Raw genomic sequence first — 21,422 nt, forward strand, 5'->3', positions numbered from 1 at the left:
TTTTTTTATACATATACCCGAACCAAACCAAACCGATTAAGAACGGATTGATTCGGTTTGAGTAATTGGGTACCCGATGACTTTGAAATTCATAAAAAAAAAACCAAATTTTTATCTTAAAAATTCAACAAGTACAATAAACATGTAACATCAATAGAAATAATTTAAACATGTTAAACACCAAATACATTAAAAACTAAACTCATTAAAATCCAAACATATTAATAATGAATAATCATTGTCAAATAGAAAAGTCGTATATATTTTTTTATTTTTTATTTAATTAATATATGATCGGGTTTGCGAGTTGGTTCGGGTTTCGCACCCGCAAAACCAATACCCGAACCAATCACTAACAAAAGCCATCGGTTTAGTTCGGGTTACACCCGATTACCCGTTAATTTTAGAACAAATTTAATTGGTTCGGTTCAGGTTCAGACGAGTAATCGGATACCCGCTACCCGTGCTCACTCCTAATAAAAAATATTCCACTTTAACTTAGAATTCACTTTAATAATAATAATAATTAGTATATTGTGTAAAATATTTTGTTTTGTATATTGAATGGATACATAACTTTCGATTATTATTTGTAATAAATTAAAGTACAACATTAGTTATGTTGTTTCCAAATTTTAAATAGACAAAATCTTAAATGAATGTTCATATAACTATACAATTACAAGAGGAGCAAAAATTTCCGTTATATTAAAAAGAAAAGGACCCACCAACTCCTATTTTCTACATTTTTAACTTAGTCGATCAGTAAGTCTATACCTATTATATAAACCAATCCCCAGTTCACCACATTCTCATCACCATCACTTCTTTATTATTCATTCAGCTCCACTCTAAAGAGAGTGTGAATTGAACTTCATTCACCAAATTAAAAGAGAAATTAAAACAAAAAAAATTAATTAATGGAGGGGAAGGAACAAGATGTGTCATTAGGAGCTAACAAGTTCCCAGAGAGGCAGCCGATCGGGACGGCGGCGCAGAGCCAAGACGATGGGAAGGACTACAAGGAGCCACCACCAGCTCCGCTATTTGAGCCTTCAGAACTGACCTCCTGGTCGTTCTACAGGGCCGGAATAGCAGAGTTTGTGGCCACTTTCCTCTTTCTATATATCACAATCTTGACGGTTATGGGAGTGAATAGGTCTTCTTCCAAGTGCGCCACTGTTGGTATTCAAGGAATTGCTTGGTCCTTTGGTGGCATGATCTTTGCCCTTGTTTACTGCACCGCTGGCATTTCTGGTAATTAATAATAATAATAATAATAATAATAATAATAATAATAATAATAATAATAATAATAATAATAATAATAATAATAATAATAATAATAATAATAATTCTTAATTATTTTTCTACATTAACAAACTTTATATCTTCCATGTTTTTCTTCATTACAGGCTAAGTTAGTAATAAATGGATGGAGACATTTGTATTATTTTGTTTTTCTCTCTCAACGTTATTTATAGCTACCTAAAACTCTATATATTTGTATCTTTTTTCTTGCTATTTAACTATAAAAAAATTTAAATATTTATATAAAATATATTTGTTCGATAAAATTATCTAAATTCAATAGTTTACTAGATAGTTTTATTGAACATTTAGATAATTTTATCATACTAATCTAATTTTTGTTGGATATTAAATTAATTTATATTTTTTATGGTTATTAGTTAAAATTGTCTTCGTTCAAATTTTTTTATGGTTAAAAATAATAGTTTATTTTTAATTTTTAATATCCATAATATGTATAAATACCTTATCTCGAGTATCTTGATGAGTTATCACTACTATAATGGTCCGTCTCTTTAATTATGTTAGAGCCAGTTCTAAGGCTTGGTTAGATTATGAAGTTTGATATAGAAATATATAAAAGATTATTAAGGAGTTTCAATACTTTCAGCTCAGATTTTAATTTTAAAGTTTTGGTAGAAAAATTAATGTTACTATTATTAGAGCAAAACTGTATGGATGTTCTCTTCTCAACTTGAGTAAAATTAAAATCCACTAGAATTTCAATAGGTACTCATATCAGTGTGATTCAAGTTTAATTTTCCTTTCGAAAAGAAAAGGAAATAATTTGGTCATATATGTGTAAGAGGGTGATAATGGGTGTGGATAGAGGTGGGTTTTTATACTACCCGATCTTATCTTGTATTATAATAGTCTGTATAAAACTTATTCTACTTCTATCTGCAGATAGTTAAAATTCATACCTTAATTCATTTATGTTAATTATTAAAATTTAATAAATAAAATTAAATTTTAAAATTTATATAACTATAATATATATATATATATATATATATATATATATAATTATCTAAAACAATTAATATATTATAAATTAATATATTTATTATTTAATAATTTAATTGAATTTGTGGAATGTAGGTGGTCACATTAACCCGGCAGTGACATTCGGTTTGTTCTTGGCGAGGAAGTTGTCTTTGACGAGGGCAGTATTCTATATGGTAATGCAGTGCCTTGGAGCAATTTGCGGTGCTGGAGTTGTTAAGGGCTTCGAGGGCAAAACCTTCTACGGCAGCCACAATGGCGGTGCCAACTTCGTCGCCCCTGGTTACACCAAAGGCGACGGTCTTGGCGCTGAGATTGTTGGCACCTTTATTCTTGTCTACACCGTCTTCTCTGCCACCGATGCCAAGCGCAACGCACGAGATTCTCACGTTCCAGTAAGCAATATATCTATTTATATCTCTCTTTACGTATATAATTATTTATGAGACTTTTTTTTTACCTAAATTTAAAAAAAAAAATAATTTTATGATATATTATGAGAATTTTTTAAAATTAATTTAATTTTTTTTAAATAATTTCATAACATAAATGATTTAAAAAAATTAAAATTAATAATATAATTGTGTAATTACTAATTGCCAATTTTGTTTTTTGTATAAATTAAAATGATTAGCTTTTGGCACCATTGCCAATTGGGTTCGCTGTGTTCTTGGTTCACTTGGCTACTATTCCCATCACCGGAACCGGTATCAACCCTGCTCGGAGTCTTGGTGCTGCCATCATCTTCAACAAACACCGTGGTTGGAATGACCATGTAAGTGTTTTTATTATTATTAATTTATTTTTAAATTAATTTGAAAACTTCCCCACCTTATTATTACAAACAAAATTTTACACAATCACCTAATATTTAAGCCAATAATTACAAAAAAAAAACTAATACTTAAATTAATTTTTCTATTTTTAATTTATTCAAAAATAATTTAGAAACATTAATTTTTAATAAATCTAAAAATTAAAACAAACGGTTAACTTTTTTTAAAAAGAAGTATATTAATATTAAAGTTTTTAATTTATTATATATATGTGCAGTGGATTTTCTGGGTGGGTCCTTTCATTGGAGCAGCTCTTGCGGCTCTCTACCACCAAGTTGTGATCAGGGCCATGCCTTTCAAATCTAGCTAAGCACTGAATGGATCCAACGGCTCTCATGGTTTTTTCCCTTCTTTTCAATTAAGCTTTTTCTATTTTTCTATTTTTCTGTTTCTATTCTGAATGTATGTATATTATGTATTATGTAATGGAATATCATCAATTAGAGGTGGTTGTTGCATGTTGTGCTATGTGTAATGGGGCCAATTTTCCTATACTTTTAAGTTGGAAGATGACCCAGTTCATCATGTGTGATGTATCCCTTTGGACTTTGGTTACGCTGTGTGCACTACTTTATCAAATTAAATAAAAAAAATAGTATGCTTCCCTCTTTAATCTTTATATAGAACATTGTCCTTACTGTTATATTTTTGGACTATTCAACATAAAGAATATCCACGGTTAGCACGCCTGTGATCTAATTGAATATTCTATTGGGATGAACTTGGTACTTCAGACTTACGAATTGTAACGCTGAGTCAGCGGCTCATTTTTTTAGTAATGAAAAAAAAATGGTGTGTAATCCAATATTGTTGTAAAATAAAATATATATATATATATATATATATATATATATATATATATATATATATATATATATATATATATATATATATATATATAAAGATGTATAAATAGAAGATTCTAGTATTAAAATAATTAGCTCAATAATAATTTATATATATATAATAATATTATATATTGTAATGTGTATATATATACAAAGATAGAAAGAAGTATTAAAAATAAAGAGAGAGAGAATTGCATATGTTTATTGTTACTATCTCAATATAATAAAGATGATTAATATTGCTATTAATATTATATGTAAAGACTAATAGAAAAGAGAATTTAGAATACTAATAAAATAAAAGAAGAGAAAAAATTGTAGAAGAAATATAAAGAGAAGAGTATTTGATTGCAACATAAAGAGAGAGTATTTGTTTATTATTGTGTGTGTATTAAAAACGGAGGTTAACCTCCTATTTATAAGCATATGAGAGGAATATTTTCAACCCATATTAATTTCATTCTCTATTGGTAACATGAAAACTGCATGGGCATCCATATCCTTTGTGTTTATCACAACACTCCCCCTTGGATGACCATTCAGGATTATTGCCTCGTTAAAACCTTACTAAAGAAAAACCCAGTGGGAAAAAACCTTAGTAAAGGAAAAAGAGTACAATATCCTTTAGTGATAGGGACTGCCTCATTAAAAACCTTGTCAAGAAAAATCCAATGGGAAAAAAAAAACCTGACCAAGGGAAAAAGAGTACAGTCTCCCCCTCTTGTCGACATCAGTTGATGTCTCGAAATCGGCGCATCCTAATCTCATGTACCAATCTTTCAAAGGAGGATTTTGGGAGCGACTTTGTAAATAAATCTGCCAGATTATCACTTGAGCGGATCTGTTGGATATCAATTGTCCCTTGATTTTGAAGATCATGAGTGAAGAAGAATTTGGGAGAAATATGCTTTGTTTTATCACCTTTGATGTAGCCGCCTTTAAGTTGAGCAATGCATGCTGTATTATCTTCAAACAGGACAGTTGGAGCTATCTTATGATCAATCAGTCCACATGATGACAGAATATATTGAATCAGACTCCTCAGCCAAAAACACTCGCGACTAGCTTCATGAATCGCCAGTATTTCAGCATGATTAGAGGAGGTTGCTGCTATCGTCTGTTTCGTGGACCTCCATGATATAGCTGTACCACCATATGTGAATAGGTATCCTGTTTGAGACCTCCCTTTATGTGGATCAGACAGGTATCCGGCATCTGCATAGCCAACTAGTTGTGACTTGGATCCATAGGGATAAAACAATCCCATATCAACCGTTCCATGAAGATATCAAAAAATTTGTTTGATTCCACTCCAATGTCTTCTGGTTGGAGAGGAACTATACCTTGCTAGTAAATTCACCGCGAATGATATGTCAGGTCGCGTATTATTAGCAAGATATATTAGCACTCCAATGGCACTAAGATATGGTACTTCAGGACCAAGGATATCTTCATTTTCTTCTTTAGGACGAAATTGATCCTTTTTCACATCCAAAGATCTTACGATCATTGGTGTACTTAATGGATGTGACTTGTCCATATAAAATCTTTTCAAGATTCTTTCTGTGTATGTTGTTTGATGAATAAAGATCCCACCTTTTATATGCTCGATCTGTAGGCCGAGACAAAACTTAGTCTTTCCAAGATCTTTCATCTCAAACTCTTCTTTTAGAGTTTTTATAATTGTTGGAATCTCTTCAGGAGTCCCAATGATATTTAAATCATCAACGTACACAGCAATTATAATGAACCCAGATGTAGTTTTCTTTATGAAAACACATGGGCAGATATCATCATTCTTGAATCCGTTTTTGGCCAGATACTCAGTAAGACGATTATACCACATTCGTCCAGATTGCTTTAGACCATATAAAGATCTTTGCAATTTGACTGAGTATAACCCTTGCGAATATTCATTGGATGGTTTAGATATTTTTAGTCCTTCAGGACTTTCATATAGATATCACGATTTAATGAGCCGTATAAATAGGCTGTTACCACATTCATTAAATGCATATGCAGTTTATGATATGCAGATAAGCTGACCAAATAACGCAATGTTATCGCATCCACTACGGGGGAATACGTTTCTTCATAATCTATACCGGGCCTTTGTGAAAAACCTTGTGCCACAAGTCGGGCTTTGTAGCGCACAACTTCATTTTTCTCATTTCGTTTTCTCACAAATACCCATTTGTATCCAACAGGTTTTACATCTTCTGGTGTACGGACTACAGGTCCAAAGACTTCACGTTTTGCAAGTGAGTCTAATTCAGCCTTCATGGCTGCTTCCCATTTTGGCCAATCATTTCTTTGTCGACATTCTTCAACTGATCTTGGCTCAAGATCCTTACTTTCATGCATGATATCTAATGCCACATTATATGCAAATATTTCATTGACAATTGTCTTATTTCGGTCCCATTTCTCTCCTGTAAAGACATAATTTATCGAGATCTCGTCATTTTCACAATTTTTAGGTACCTGAACGTCTTTTGGCGTTATATCAGAATTTTGGACAACTGCCGGTGTCTTTACTATGTCTTTTTCAACAGGAATCGTATTTACCTCTTTTCTCTTTCGAGGATTTTTATCTTTGGAACCGATAGGCCTGCCACGCTTCTGGCGTGTATTTGCTTCCGTGGCTATTTGTCCTACTGGGACATCAATTCGAATTGCGGCATTTTCCGCCCTGCCACGCTTCTGGCGTGAATTTGCTTCAGTGGCTACTTGTCCTACTGGGACGTCAATTCGAATTGAGGCATTTTTCGCTGGTATGTAAGATTTGGTTATCCTCTTTGTATCGGAAAATGCATCAGGCAATTCATTTGCTATTTTTTGCAAATGTATAATCTTTTGAACTTCTAGTTCACATTGCCCTGATCGAGGATCTAAATGCATCAACGATGATGCATTCCAATTAAGTTCCTTTTCAGGAAGCTTATTCTCTCCCCCTAATGTTGGAAATTTTGATTCATCAAAATGACAATCCGCAAACCGGGCTTTAAACACATCACCAGTTTGTATCTCAAGATACCTCACTATAGAGGGAGAATCATATCCAACATATATCCCCAATTTTCTTTGGGGTCCCATTTTGGTGCGATTAGGTGGTGCAATGGGAACATATATCGCACACCCAAATATTCTTAAATGGGAGACATTTGGCTGCTGGCCAAAAGCTAATTGCATAGGAGAGAACCGATGGTAACTCGTTGGCCTCAAACGAATAAGTGCTGCGGCATGTAAAATAGCATGCCCCCAAACCGAGGTTGGGAGATTTGTTCTCATAAGCAAAGGTCTAGCAATCAATTGGAGGCGTTTAATAAGTGATTCTGCTAACCCATTTTGTATGTGAACATAAGCCACTGGATGTTCAACACTTATTCCATTAGCCATACAATAAGCATCAAAAGTTTGGGAAGTAAATTCACCAGCATTATCAAGACGAATTGCTTTGATTGGATTTTCTGGAAATTGTGCTTTTAATCGAATAATTTGAGCCAGTAATCTCGCAAATGCCAGGTTGCGAGAAGATAATAAGCACACATGTGACCATCTCGAAGATGCGTCTATCAGGACCATAAAATATCTAAAAGATCCACATGGTGGATGAATAGGTCCACATATATCACCTTGAATCCTCTCTAGGAATTCAGGGGACTCAAATCCAATCTTTACTGGTGATGGCCTTAAAATTAACTTCCCTTGAGAACATGCAACACAACAAAATTCACTAGTTTTAAGAATCTTCTGGTCCTTTAGTGAATGTCCATGAGAGTTTTCAATAATTCTTCTCATCATGGTTGTTCCCGGATGACCCAATCGGTCGTGCCAAGTTATGAACTCATTTGAGTTAGTAAACTTCTGATTTACAATGGCATGTGATTCAATTGCACTAATCTTGGTATAATACAACCCAGATGAAAGTGAGGGTAATTTTTCTAATATAACTTTCTTATTTGAATCATGAGTTGTGATACATAAACACTCATGATTTCCCTCATTCATCGTCTCAACATGATATCCATTTCGGCGAATATCTTTGAAACTCAACAAGTTCCTCAGAGACTTGGTAGATAATAGTGCATTATTTATTATAAATTTTGTTCCTCCAGGAAACAAAATTATAGCTCTTCCGGAGCCTTCTATCACATTGCCTGAGCCAATAATAGTATTAACATATTCCTCTTTTGGCACAAGATGGGTAAAATATATATCACTTTTAAGAATAGTGTGCGAACTTGCACTATCCGCAAGGCATACATCTTCATTACATATCCTTGCCATTCTCTGAGTCTTTCTAGGAATTTGATCAGAGTCTCGTGCTGATAACGTGTTGTAAAATAAAATATATATATATATATATATATATATATATATATATATATATATATATATAAAGATGTATAAATAGAAGACTCTAGTATTAAAATAATTACCTCAATAATAATTTATATATATATATAATAATATTATATGTTGTAATGTGTATATATATACAAAGATAGAAAGAAGTATTAAAAATAAAGAGAGAGAGAATTGCATATGTTTATTGTTACTATCTCAATATAATAAAGATGATTAATATTGCTATTAATATTATATGTAAAGAGTAATAGAAAAGAGAATTTAGAATACTAATAAAATAAAAGAAGAGAAAGAATTGTAGAAGAAATATAAAGAGAAGAGTATTTGATTGCAACATAAAGAGAGAGTATTTGTTTATTATTGTGTGTGTATTAACAACGGAGGTTAACCTCCTATTTATAAGCATATGGGAGGAATTTTTTCAACCCATATTAATTTCATTCTCTATTGGTAACATGAAAACTGAGTCACTTGCATGGGCATCCATATCCTTTGTGTTTATCACAACAAATATCATAATTAATTGATATATTTTTTTATATAAATTTTATTTTATATTTTATATTATTTAATTGATATATTTTCATAATTAATGTAAAAAAATATTTAGATTGCGTATTAAAATACTAATTTTACAAATTTTAGCCGAAAATTAGGTTAATGGGCCAAATGAATTGAACCAGGTCCATATTCAGCCTAAGACCCAACATATATATGATGAATTCAGCCTTTTCTTTTCCCCTATTCATACGAAATACGTTGCATTGAGGAAGAAGAGCCAAAAACCCTAAATCCCTTCACTTAAAAAAAATCCAATTCCTTCTAACTTTCAATTCGAAGAGCTCTGATTGCCGTACTGTTTGTGGCCATGTGACCGCTTCGTTGAGCTCTTCAAATCCATCCGAACAAAGGGGTAAGAAATTTGAATTTTTCACCCGGCCCTTATCTTCAATTTTGTGATTTTTGGGTATTGAATATTAAGGAATTATGTAATTTTATGGTTTAGGGGTACTCTAGTGCGAGATATAACTGAGTTTCATCCAAGTGCTCAGTGGATAAAGTAAGAAACCACTAAATCTTTGTTAATTAGTGAACTGTTAAACCCTTGTATTAATTATAATAAAATTGTATGAAATTAGATTGAATTTCATGTTGATTTGGAGTCAAATTAGTGAACTAGTACAAAATTCTGGTGGTTGAAGTCTGTTGAGTTGATTTGGAGACTTTGAAACTTGTGGACAAGAGGTTTTGCAGTAAGTAGGAGACTAATATTTGGAATGTATGTGAATGTTTGGGATTAATTTGGTTGTGGTTTGGTTGGTATTGGATTGAGAATTTTAAAAAATTAGAGAATTTGAGCTTTTGGTAAAAGCTGAATTTTTGACCGATTTCGGCAGGCATAATTTGGCTTCCAGACCCCCAAATCTTGTGAAACTTATTTTGAATGAATATTAGGTCCGGGAAGTTTATAACTTCGAAGAACGGACTAACTACAAGAATTTGACAAATTAGCGACGAATTTTTGCGAGAAATATTTTTTGTCATTAATCCGTCACTAACTTGCGAGGAATTAGTGACACACTAACGACAAAATTAATAAGCGGTCACAAAATACCCGAACTTGAGAAAATGACTGATTAGCGAGAGATTTACGAGTAAGTTTATTTCTCGCAGATTGACTTTTGTAGCTAAAAAAAGAGCGAGAAAAATTTCCTCGCTAATTTCTCACAAATTAATTAGCGAGTGACAATGTTCTAGCAAATCAGTCACTTAGAGGTTCAATCGAATAAAAGTAAAGTAGCGAGGGATATTATTGTCACTATTCCATCGCAAGTGTTTGATATACAATTAGCGAGAAATAATTCACACACTAGTTCGTCGCTAAATAAACTTTGTGTGAAAAGGCTAATTAGTGAGGAACAATGCCCCTAACTAATCCGTCACAAAGACTTGAAATGCATTATGCGATGGACAAATTCCTAGCTAATTTGTCGCCAAAGTTTTTATTTTTAGTGAGCAATTCGTTTCTCGCTAATTTGTCGCATAATATTGTAAAATTCAAAATTAGGGTAGCGACAAAAAATAGTCGTGACTAACTCGTCGCAACGGATATATCATTCAGCTAGGAAAGTGTTCCTTGCTAATTAGTCGCTAAAGTGAAAATACAGATATTGAGTGCCTATGACCTAAGTAGCAAGAAATTTGTGACCGTTTAATATCTGACACACTTCGTTCGCTTATTTCAAGTTGCTGATTAGCGGGCGAAATACATTTGTCGCTAAGTTGTCGCAAGTTTAATTTAGCGAGCGACTTGGCAACTGCAATCTTGTCGCAAAGCAAAAGCTATATCCTACCTATTTTGTAGCAAATTACTCGCTAACCTCGTTGGAAATCAGTCACAAAGTTATAACAAATCCAAAGCTAATCGAGAATCTTAGAAGTAACTAGTCACAATTGAGTCACTAATCAAAAGCTTATTTAGTGAGGAATTAGCGACCATTTGAAAACTGATAGACTTTTCTCGCTTATTTCATATTGCTACTAATTTGTCAGAAAAATGTTAGTCCTTATTCTGTCCTTATTTCATGTTGCTACTAATCACTAACCTCTATATAAATCCATGAAAAATTCATGAAAAGTTTGAAGCAAATTTGCCAAGTACGCTAATGTAATTTGTCACAATTTTGTCACTAATCTAAAGCTATTTTAAATGAGACAATAATTAAAATCTCAAAGTCGTGACTAATAATTAGCTAACTAATTTTTAATAACTAATAATTTACAATATTCTAGCAAGAAGTCAATTCTCAAAAATTTTACAAACAACTCAAATCAAAAGCTTTTTCTTAAAAACTATTTTTTCCCTATTAGATCACAAATTTGTCATTATTTTTAATGGAAAGTTTGCTGTTAATTTGAATTGAAGTTTAAAATTAATATATTTTAAAGACAAATTAAAAAATTCAATATTTTTAGAAAATGATAGCATAATGTTGATATTTTCAATCACAAAATATAGGGTAAAATACTTAAATAAACCAAATGCGTGTAAATATTACTAATATCACCCAAAGCAAGAAATGATACGTGAATCTCCCAAAGGCGTATTTTATACCAATCGAATTAGGGTAATTAGATTTACAAATTTTAGTATTAAATCGAATTAGACTAAATAGATTTACTAGGTGAGCTTTAACTACACATAAATCGAATCAGGCTAGCCAGATTTATGCATGGGTATGGGTGATAAACCTCCTTTGTAGGGTTTATCTTGTGTCGAATTTAGAGCATTTTGATAACCTTTCCTCACATTTATTCAATGAAATAGCATGGTTTTGTGATTGTCTCCGTACTTGTGCTTGGATGTGAAAATATGCTTTTTTTTTTATCTTTAATTTGATAATTTTGATTCACCTTTGATCTCCACTAGATGCCTTGATGTGTTTGCTAGTGATTTCAGGTTGAAAAGGGCCAGGAAGGGATCAAAGGAGTGAAAGGAAAGCATACAAAGTGGAGAAATCATGAAAAGCCAAAGATTTGAAAAAGTCCATGGGTGCGCGCGCACTGTGCGCATCCGCGCGGATTGCGAAATACCCCAGGGGCGCGTACGCGCGCTGTGCACGTACGCGCCAAAGGCCGCACGTGATTCCTTTAGTCAAACATGTGCCTAGCGATTTTGGAGGATTTCCAACCCCATTTGGAGCTGAGTTTTTGGCGGGAAAAGGCTAAAAAGACCAAGGAATGAAGGGGAAGGCATATCATGGATAGACACACACACATTAGGCTAGTTTAGTTTTAGTTTTAGAGAGAGAAGCTCTCACTTCTCTCTAGGATTAGGATTAGGATTAGGTTTAGTTCTTAGATCTAGGTTTTAATTCATGTTCTCTTCTACTTCTTCTTCTTAATTCTTTGTTGTTACATTTATCATTCTTCTATTGTTTGTTATATTTCCTTCTACTTTGTTTGTAGATCTACTTTTGTTCATTCTATTTTCTTTTAATGCAATTTGAGGTAATTCGTGATAATTGTGTTCCTTTTGATTGTTGTTATTAATTCCTTGCAATAATTGTTGCTAGATTCCTTTGTTGATGCCAATTTACTTTGCTCTTCTTTAGTGCCTTCCAAGTGTTTGATGAAATGCTTGGTTAGATTTTAGTATAGATTTTTATCCCTCTTGGCCTAGGTGGAGTAATTAGTGACGCTTGAGTTATCTAATTCCTTTGTTGATCGATAATTAGAAGTTGCTAATTGACTTGGATACCACTAACGCTAGTCTTTCCCTTGTGAGTTGGCTAGGACTTGTGGAATCAAGTTGATTCATCCACTTGACTTTCCTCCATGGTTAGAGGTTAACTAAGTGGTAGCAATGAACAATTTGTGATCACAATTGAGGAGGATAACTAGGATAGGACTTCTAGTTCTCATATCTTGCCAAGAGCCCTTTTAGTCATTAGTTTACTTTCATTGCCATTTATATTTCTTGTCTAAAATCTCAAAAACCCCAAACATACCTCATAACCAATAACAAGACACTTCATTGCAATTCCTAGGGAGAACGACCCGAGGTTCAATACTTCGGTTTATAAATTTAGGAGTTTGTACTAGTGACAAACAATCTTTTGTATGAAAGAATTATTGATTGGTTTGGAAACTATACTTTACAACGAGACTTCATTAGAAGAATTATAAACCGTCAAGAAATCTGATCATCAAAATGGCGCCGTTGCCGGGGAGTGCAATTGTGTTATGTTATTGGTTATTGTATATATGTGAATAGTGTGAATAGATTCATCTTTTGCTTGTTTACTAGTTTTTGCTAGTTTTATTTTGTTTTTCCCTTGTGAATTCTCACCCTCTTGGCTATGAGTTTGGTTCCAATTGTGTTGTAGGAAATGTGGACTTTAATGATAACATGTATCAAGGATGGAACACTCCAAGATGGGAGGAGCCTCAAGGAATTGATCACTCCTATTGGCAACAACCTCTGGATACTTATAGGTATAATTCACATCCTAGTGCATGTCAATTTAATGGCTATGGTGATTCTTTTTGTGATAATCAAGTACCACCACCATACGCTCATGAACCTTGTCCTCAACATGACTATCAACCATGCTCACAAGCCTTTCCATATCAAGCACCTTCTTGTGACCCATATCCATCATATAACCAATCACCCATGCCATTTCCTTATGATCATTATGAACAAGAACCTCTAGAACCACCACAATTCCATTGTGCTTATTACCAAGAACCACCTCAATGCACACCATATCCTTACCCTTACCAAGAAGAACCGCCCTCTCACTATGAACCCTCTCCCCAAGTTAATGAACCTTCCCATCCACCCCAAGCTCCAATAGAAGATTCTCTCACCTTGCTACTTCAAGGCCAAGCGGATATGCAAAGGAACACTCTAGAGTTTGTGACTAATTTGACCAAGGTAGTGCACACCTTAGCCTACCAATGCTTGAACACTCAAGGTGTTTCTGTGGCCACATGTGAAAAATTAAAAGAAGAGCAAAGTATGAAAGAGAAATTGGAAAATTCGGTGGAAAAGAAGGAAGAGTCAAGCTTTGGAACAATTAGAAACCTAGGGTCATTGAAGAAAAGGAAGAAGTAGTTGAAGATCTAGAAGATGCGGAACCACCATGGACGTCTCAACAACCTCCGGAGCATATCAAGATTGAAGAATATAAAAAGGTTGATCAAGAGATAGATTCAATCATCAATGATTTCCTATCAAACATTGAATCTTCTCCCATGGGATGTGAAATGAAAGCTATTGAAGACAACTCAACACCAAATCTTGTTGGTGATCTCATTGAAGACTCTTCCAGCAAAAGTGAAGTCGATATGAAGGTAGATTTCACACAACCTCCCAAGTTTGATTTGATTGATGATGAGAAAGAATTAGAAGAAGTTAACAAGCATGAAGAAAATGAAAGAAGTTGTCAAGAGATGGAAGTACTCATAGAAGAGCATAAATGAGTCGACCTTGCATTGTCTAAGTGTGGGGAGGTTTCCCTCCCTAAGCCGCCATCCAACACACCATTCAAGTGGGTAAAACTCTTACCTTTAAGCTTTACCTTCTCACTTGAATATGGCTTGATTGAAACGGATGGACAACTTAGAGCTCTTTCTGGAACTAAGGGTAAGAAGGAGTTATGTAGTGGTTGGAAGTTTGGAAGTAGGCTCATCAACATTAAATCTTCAAGGTATAGGGACTATGATTGGATGAATGCTACTTCACATGGGTCTAGGAAGAAGGCCTGGTATGCTAGAGAGAATTCTGCTTGTTCTACTTGTCAACCATCCAAACTGAAAATTCATGAAGATCAACAAGAAGACGGGTGCAAAAATAAGATATGGGATCCCAGATCGAAGCATGAAGACTAACTAAGGGAGCTCATATCTTGGGTGGAACTCCATCCAAACTTGGTGAAGATGGTTTGAACTTCTGTCAACCATTTGAGAAGCAAAGATCCTTGGAGATTCAAGGAGGAGTGATAAATACCAATTTTGTGGTTTATATTGTGTAGAATTTGGGGGGTTTTGTCAATATTTCTCACACTTATTCACAAGAAATGCATGGTTTTGTGTTCACTTTCTAATATTGCTCCATGATGAAAAACATGCTTATTTTGCCTTAAAATTGCCATATTTTAATCATCTTCTATTGCCATTCGATGCCGTGATGTATTTGTTGAGTGATTTCGCACGCACGCATGGCACGCTCGTGTGGGAAGCTGCACGTGACCTCATTAAAGGAAATCATGCCTGGCGATTTCTGAGGCTCATCAGGCGCAGTTTCAAGCTGTTTCTGCATGGAAAAGACCCAAGGATGCTAGGGAAAAAGGGGGATCAATCATTTTACACTAAGACACAATTTTAGCTAGTTTTTTTGCTTCTTTGTTCTTCTAGAGAGAGAAACCCTTGTTCCTCTCTAGATCTAATTTTAATTTGATCTTCCCATGTTGAATTGTGAATTGGATCTTGTTAATTACTAGTTTTAATTGTTCAATTTGAATTCCTTAGTATAATTTTACATAGATCTTGTGATAGTTTTATGAATTCTTGTCAATTGTCATTTTGTACCCATTTCATGAATGTTGTGAATCTTGACTTATTGATGTTACATTGATAATTTCTATGTTTAATTGTGTTGTTTGGATGATTGTATGTTGATAATTGTTAGTGGGTACTTGTTGATTTCAATTTAATTGCTATTTTGAACATGTCTTTTGTTAATGCTTACCATGTGTTTGATGAAATGTTTACTTTGATTATAGAGTAGTTCTCTTTACTCTTGGCCTAGGCTAAGAAAATTGGGTAAACTTGAGTCATTGGGTCTAATGTATTTGATGATTTGGGAGCCCTTAGTGGTCAATTTGATAGCCGTTGACGCTAACCTTCTATTAAGTTAATTAATAGTGAGGTTAGAACTTATGGGTTGATGTTGACCAAACCATTTGACGTACTTCAAGTATAGAAGTAGACTTAATGAGTTTGGTTCCTCATAATTGTCAAGATATGGTTATTAGACAAGGATGGTGACCCCAATTCTCATGCCTAGCCAAGAGTTGCTTTTATTATTCATATTTGAAAACCAAAATTCTCAATTACATGTCTTAGTTATAGTTACTTGTTTGGTTTAGAATAGAATTATGTGGGATGTTACTTGTTCATTGGAATTGCTCATGCTTTGCTTAGTTAATTGAATTAGTTTCTTGCAATTTAAGATTACTTGCTTGTTAAGATTCCCATTTATTTTCTTGCTCGTAACTCACAACCCCGGATTTCTAACCAATGTTGAAGCACATGTTTGCCCATTCCTTGTGAGACGATCCGAGGTTTGAATACTTCAGTTATTTCTATTGGGGTTGAACTTGTGACAACCAAATCCCTCTTCTAAATTCGATACCCGATGATTGTTGTTGGTAGAGCTATATTTGCAACGAAATTTTATTGAGGAAAATCTTTACCAATACACCCTTGGAGTCGCATCAAATTTTTGGCGCCGTTGCCGGGGAGTGGTTGCAACATATGCCTTGATATTGGTTATATGAATATGTGAATATTGTAGATATTTTAATTGCTTTCAATACTTAGCCATAGTTTATATTTCTTTTACATTTGTGCTATGACTCTCAAGTTTGATGACTCGGTCTCAACCGAATTCTAGCTTAGCCGATTTTGATCCCGAGATTGAAAGAACTTTGTTACATACTCGACAAGCTAGACGGCGGTTGGATTATACGGCTAGTACTTTGGCCTCTCTTGAGGAACATACCGAATCACTAGGCGGTACCGAGAGTGACTTGGAGTCCGCTACTTCCTATTCTTCTGTTGGCACTAATAATACATCTTTACATCCTACAGGTGAGTCACACATGGTAGAGCCACGACGGATCACTTTGCATGAGCAAGGAGCTCCGGATATCATACTTCAACCATTGCAAGCAAGGTATTCTAACCTTGATCCAAACTTTGAATTGAAGAGTAGCTTGATACATCTACTTCCTAAATATCATGGGTTGCCAGGTCAAGACCCCATCTGACATCTAAGAGATTTTCAAGTTGCTTGTTCTACGGCTCGAAGGCATGGAGCTGATGAGGTAGCTATCATGGTTTTTGCCTTCCCTTTCTCTCTTGAAGGGCAAGCAAAGACATGGTTTTATTCGCTACTGGATGAGATTGTGACTAATTGGGATTTCTTGAGAATAGAGTTTCTAGATAAGTTCTTCCTATCAGAGAAGACCGACTATATCCGGAAAGAGATTTCGGGCATAATGCAGAGAGACCAAGAGAGTTTGTATGAGTATTGGTCTCGGTTCAAGAGGCTATTGGAATCTTGTCCGCATCATGGAATGAACACTCACTTGCTCATTAGCTACTTCACCAGAGGTCTTTGTGTGGAAGATAGAAGATTGCTTACCGCTTTTAGCGGTGGTTCCCTTTCGAAAAACAAGACGGAGGGAGAAGCTTGGAATTTGATAAAGGATGTTGTCGAAGCTACACAACACACAAGGGTGAGAAGTAATCCTCTCAAGGGTGTGGTGGAACCATCCCCTTCCGAATCAAGTCTAACCAAAGCACTTGGAGATATGACTACCATCCTTACCCAAATACAAAAGGATCAAAAGGAATACTACTCCATCCAAGCCGTCGAAGCCCCACCTCCGATTGCTCAACTTGAAGGCCCTCCTAGGATTTGTGGTTTGTGCTCTAGCACCACTCATTACACCGATCAATGCCATCAATTCAAGAGGAACATGCTTTTGTAGTAGCCAATGTGAACTACAACAACCGTCCACCTTATCCTTCTCAAGGCCAAAACAATTACCATCAAGGTGATGACAAGTCATCTTAGCCTATTTTAACTAGTTTTTTTCTTTTGTTTTCATTAGAATTATGCACTTTCTTGAGCTACAAGCAAGCCAATTAGGTAGATTTTCATGTTTCCTTTGATTTAATCAACCATGTATGAATTCATACTATTTCATGAGGTTTTATACTATAATTGTTACATATTATGATAGAATGAATATCTCATGATTTTAAGCATAGCTTTGATGTGTTTGGTTGATTAATGATAGGTGAAGAAAGCTTGGAGAAAGGTTGAAGCAAGAAGGAGTAGCTAGGAGTAAAGAGAAGACAATGGAATAAGTGAAATTGAACCAGGAAGCAAAAAGCTGGACCTAAAGTTAGCCTCAAACTTTTGCACAAACTTTTGGGTGAAAAGTTAGCCCCAACGTTAGCCCCTAACTTGGAGGCTAACGTTGGCATGATGAAAATCACTCCCTGGGTACCAAAAGTTTGCGCCAACGTTAGCCCCTAACTTTGAGGCTAACGTTGGCATGAAGAAAACCTCCCTGGGCACCAAAAGTTTGCGCCAACGTTAGCCCCTAACTTGGTGGCTAACGTTGGCACATGAAAATCACAAGGGGAGGAGCAAAAGTTTGCGCCAACGTTAGCCCCTAACTTGGTGGCTAACGTTGGCGCCACAAGTGCACAAGGTAAGGCCAACGTTAGGGCCAAAGTTAGTGATGCCGAGGCATCTTAGGCTAGTTTCACTAGCATTTTTCTGTTAGTTTTAGTTGTTTTATGCATTTTCTTGAGCTTAAAGTAACCAAAAATGGTTAAATGAAGAACAAAGCAATGAACCATCCAAACAGTATGATTTTAATGCAAATTCCATGAGTTCTAGTTATATTACTTGAATGCTATGAATGGAAGATTTCTCATGAAATTTTGCAAGACTTTGATGCATTTGTTTGGATGATTTCAGGGAAGAAGAGGCTAAGCAAGGAAGCAACAAAATCAATAAAGGAAGCTTGAATATCACATGTGGAGTTTAAGTTCCAGTTTAAGCCTAAACTGGAGCTTAAACGCCAGAATAAGAAATGCTGGAATTGAAGTTTAACCTCCAGTTTAACCTTAAACTGGAGGTTAAACGCCAGAATGAAAAGTCTCACCAAAGAAGCATTCCACGTTTAACCTCCAGTTTGACCTCAAACTGGAGGTTAAACGCCAGAATGATAATGCCATTCAGGAAGGAGTTCCACGTTTAACCTCCAGTTTAACCTTAAACTGGAGGTTAAACGCCAGAATGGGAAAAGCACCAGGGAGCCATTTCCACGTTTAAGCTCCAGTTTGACCTCAAACTGGAGCTTAAACGTGTTCGACCAAGTTTTCTCCTCCAGGGTTGCTCTCTCCATTTCCACGTTTAAGCTCCAGTTTGACCTCAAACTGGAGCTTAAACGTGTTCGACACCTCCAGGGCTACCCTTCTAAGCTTCCACGTTTAACCTCCAGTTTAACCTTAAACTGGAGGTTAAACGTGTTCGACCTCCAGGATGCCTCCTTCCATTTCCACGTTTAACCTCCAGTTTAACCTTAAACTGGAGGTTAAACGTGTTCGACCTCCAGGGCTGCCCTTCCTATATCCACGTTTAAGCTTCAGTTTAACCTTAAACTGAAGCTTAAACGTGTTCGACTACATGACTCTCCAGGGCTGCCTTCTTCCATTTCCACGTTTAAGCTTCAGTTTAACCTTAAACTAAAGCTTAAACGTGCTTCTACAAAAGGCCTCACTGGAAGTGTCTGGCGTTTAAGCTGCAGTTTAAACTGCAACTTAAACGCCACTCTTGGAAAAGGTTTCTGGACCAAAAATATTGTGGTTTAAGTTAGTATTTGAGCACAAACATTAACTTAAACTTATTCTGGTATGAAACCCAATTGAATATCATGGTTTATGGGATTGGGCCTGAAGGATTGATGAGTTTGAAATCTCAATTTATTGAGTCATGTGTCATTATTTGATTATCACTAAGTTGGCTCAATGAATGTTACAGAATTTGGATCAACAGCCTCATCAAGATTATGGATCATAAACCCAAGGCAAAAGGAAAGCAGGGAGAGGCCTCAAAGCCCAAGAAACACAACAGAAGCTCAATATAGAAAGTGTATAAATAGGATAGAATTTAAGTTAGAAAGGACTTTTACCTTCACTTTTAGCTAGTTTTCATATCTTTGTAATTGAATTCAGAGCTATGACTCACTAAACCCCCTTTCATTGTGTTAGGGAGCTCTATTGTAATTCAATGAATCAATAATAGTTTATCTTCTTCTTCAATCTTTTCTCTTGAATTTTGTTAGAAAGCTTCTCGATCTAATTCCATTGGGTAGTTGTCTTGGGAAAGAAACTACCCATAATTGGAATCCTTCGGAACCTTGGGAAAGGAATGGAGGATTCATGCTAGAGAAGCTTTCTCACAGTGAATTGGATTGGGGTTTGGATGGATATTGTGACATGTAATCCTACCAAATTGTGGTTCATGAAACTGTGTGGTATAATCAGTGATCAAGCATCATCTCTTCTTATGAACATTTAAACCAAGGGATTGGGAATTTGTTTGTTTTTAGAGAGAATTGGTGAGCCAAGGGATTGGGATCCAATCATATAAGATTGCCAAGCAAAATTTAATGAACGCATTGGTTGAGGAAGAGATATACATGTTTTGATTCGGAGATCTCAATATCTCCTAACACCCAATGAATTCCCAATTTCTGATTTCCAATTTCTCTTTACATTCTGCAACTCAATTCTTGCAATCACCCCCATTCCCTTTTAATTTCAGCAATTTACATTCTGCTCTTTAATTCATGCAATTTCAGATTCCACCATTTAAATTTCTTGTCATTTACTTTTCCCGCCAATTTTATATTCCGCAATTCTCATCTAAATCTTGATTCCGCTCAACTAGAACACACTTCTAATCTGAATTGCTCACTCAACCAATCCTTGTGGGATTCGACCTCACTCTATTGTGAGTTTTTACTTGACGATAACCGGTGCACTTGCCGGAAGGAATTTTGCCGATCGTGCAATTTCCTAAATCGTAGCATAACAAGTTTATGCGCATCAAGTTTATGGCGCCGTTGCCGGGGATTGGTTTTCGATTGACAATTCTCCAATTGGAAGTTAACTAGATTGAGCAATTTTTCTTGCTTTGTTAATTCTGTTCAAGTTACTTGTTGAATTTTAATTTCTGCACTCGGTTACATGCTTTCTTTCTTTATGCCTTTAAATTCAAGCAACTAACTCACTGACTCACTAACTGTTTGAATTAATTCCTCAATTGCTCTAACCATACTCTTCCATTAACCAAGAGTATTTCACTTGTTTGTGCCTGTGCTGTGTTCTTGTATGACAGGTAGGAGAGGAGAGACATCAACTCCTCCATATACCGAACCAGAGAGGACACTTCATAGACTGAGAAGGGAAGCAAGAGGGAAGAGAGTAGTGGGAGAAGAGGAATCTGAAGGAGAATCTGAGGACAATTTTGAGGAAGCTTTAGATCTCAACATGGATAGAGAAGTTCACAACCATGAGAGAGCTGATGGAAACAATGCCATTCCTGAGAGGAGGGTTCTTAGTTCATACATAAACCCAACCTCTGGGAATTGTGGTAGCAGCATCCAGAAACCACCCATTCAGGCCAACAATTTCGAGCTCAAACCACAGCTAATATCACTGGTGGATAATC

At 35.2% G+C, this 21,422-nt stretch overlaps 1 protein-coding gene across 1 annotated transcript; it reads left to right on the top strand.

Moving 5' to 3' along the window:
- Positions 1-562: 562 nt before the first annotated feature.
- On the top strand, positions 563-3,765 carry LOC107623041 (putative aquaporin PIP-type 7a). The gene is made up of 4 exons (XM_016325171.3): positions 563-1,257; positions 2,413-2,711; positions 2,951-3,091; positions 3,370-3,765. Exons 1-4 carry the CDS (start codon positions 921-923, stop codon positions 3,460-3,462), a joined length of 870 nt encoding a protein of 289 aa, XP_016180657.1. The 5' UTR covers positions 563-920; the 3' UTR covers positions 3,463-3,765.
- The last annotated feature ends 17,657 nt before the right edge of the window (positions 3,766-21,422 follow it).

The sequence above is a fragment of the Arachis ipaensis genome, chromosome B10, assembly GCF_059453495.1.
Source record: "Arachis ipaensis isolate K30076 ecotype BB chromosome B10, ASM5945349v1, whole genome shotgun sequence".
NCBI lineage: Eukaryota > Viridiplantae > Streptophyta > Magnoliopsida > Fabales > Fabaceae > Arachis > Arachis ipaensis.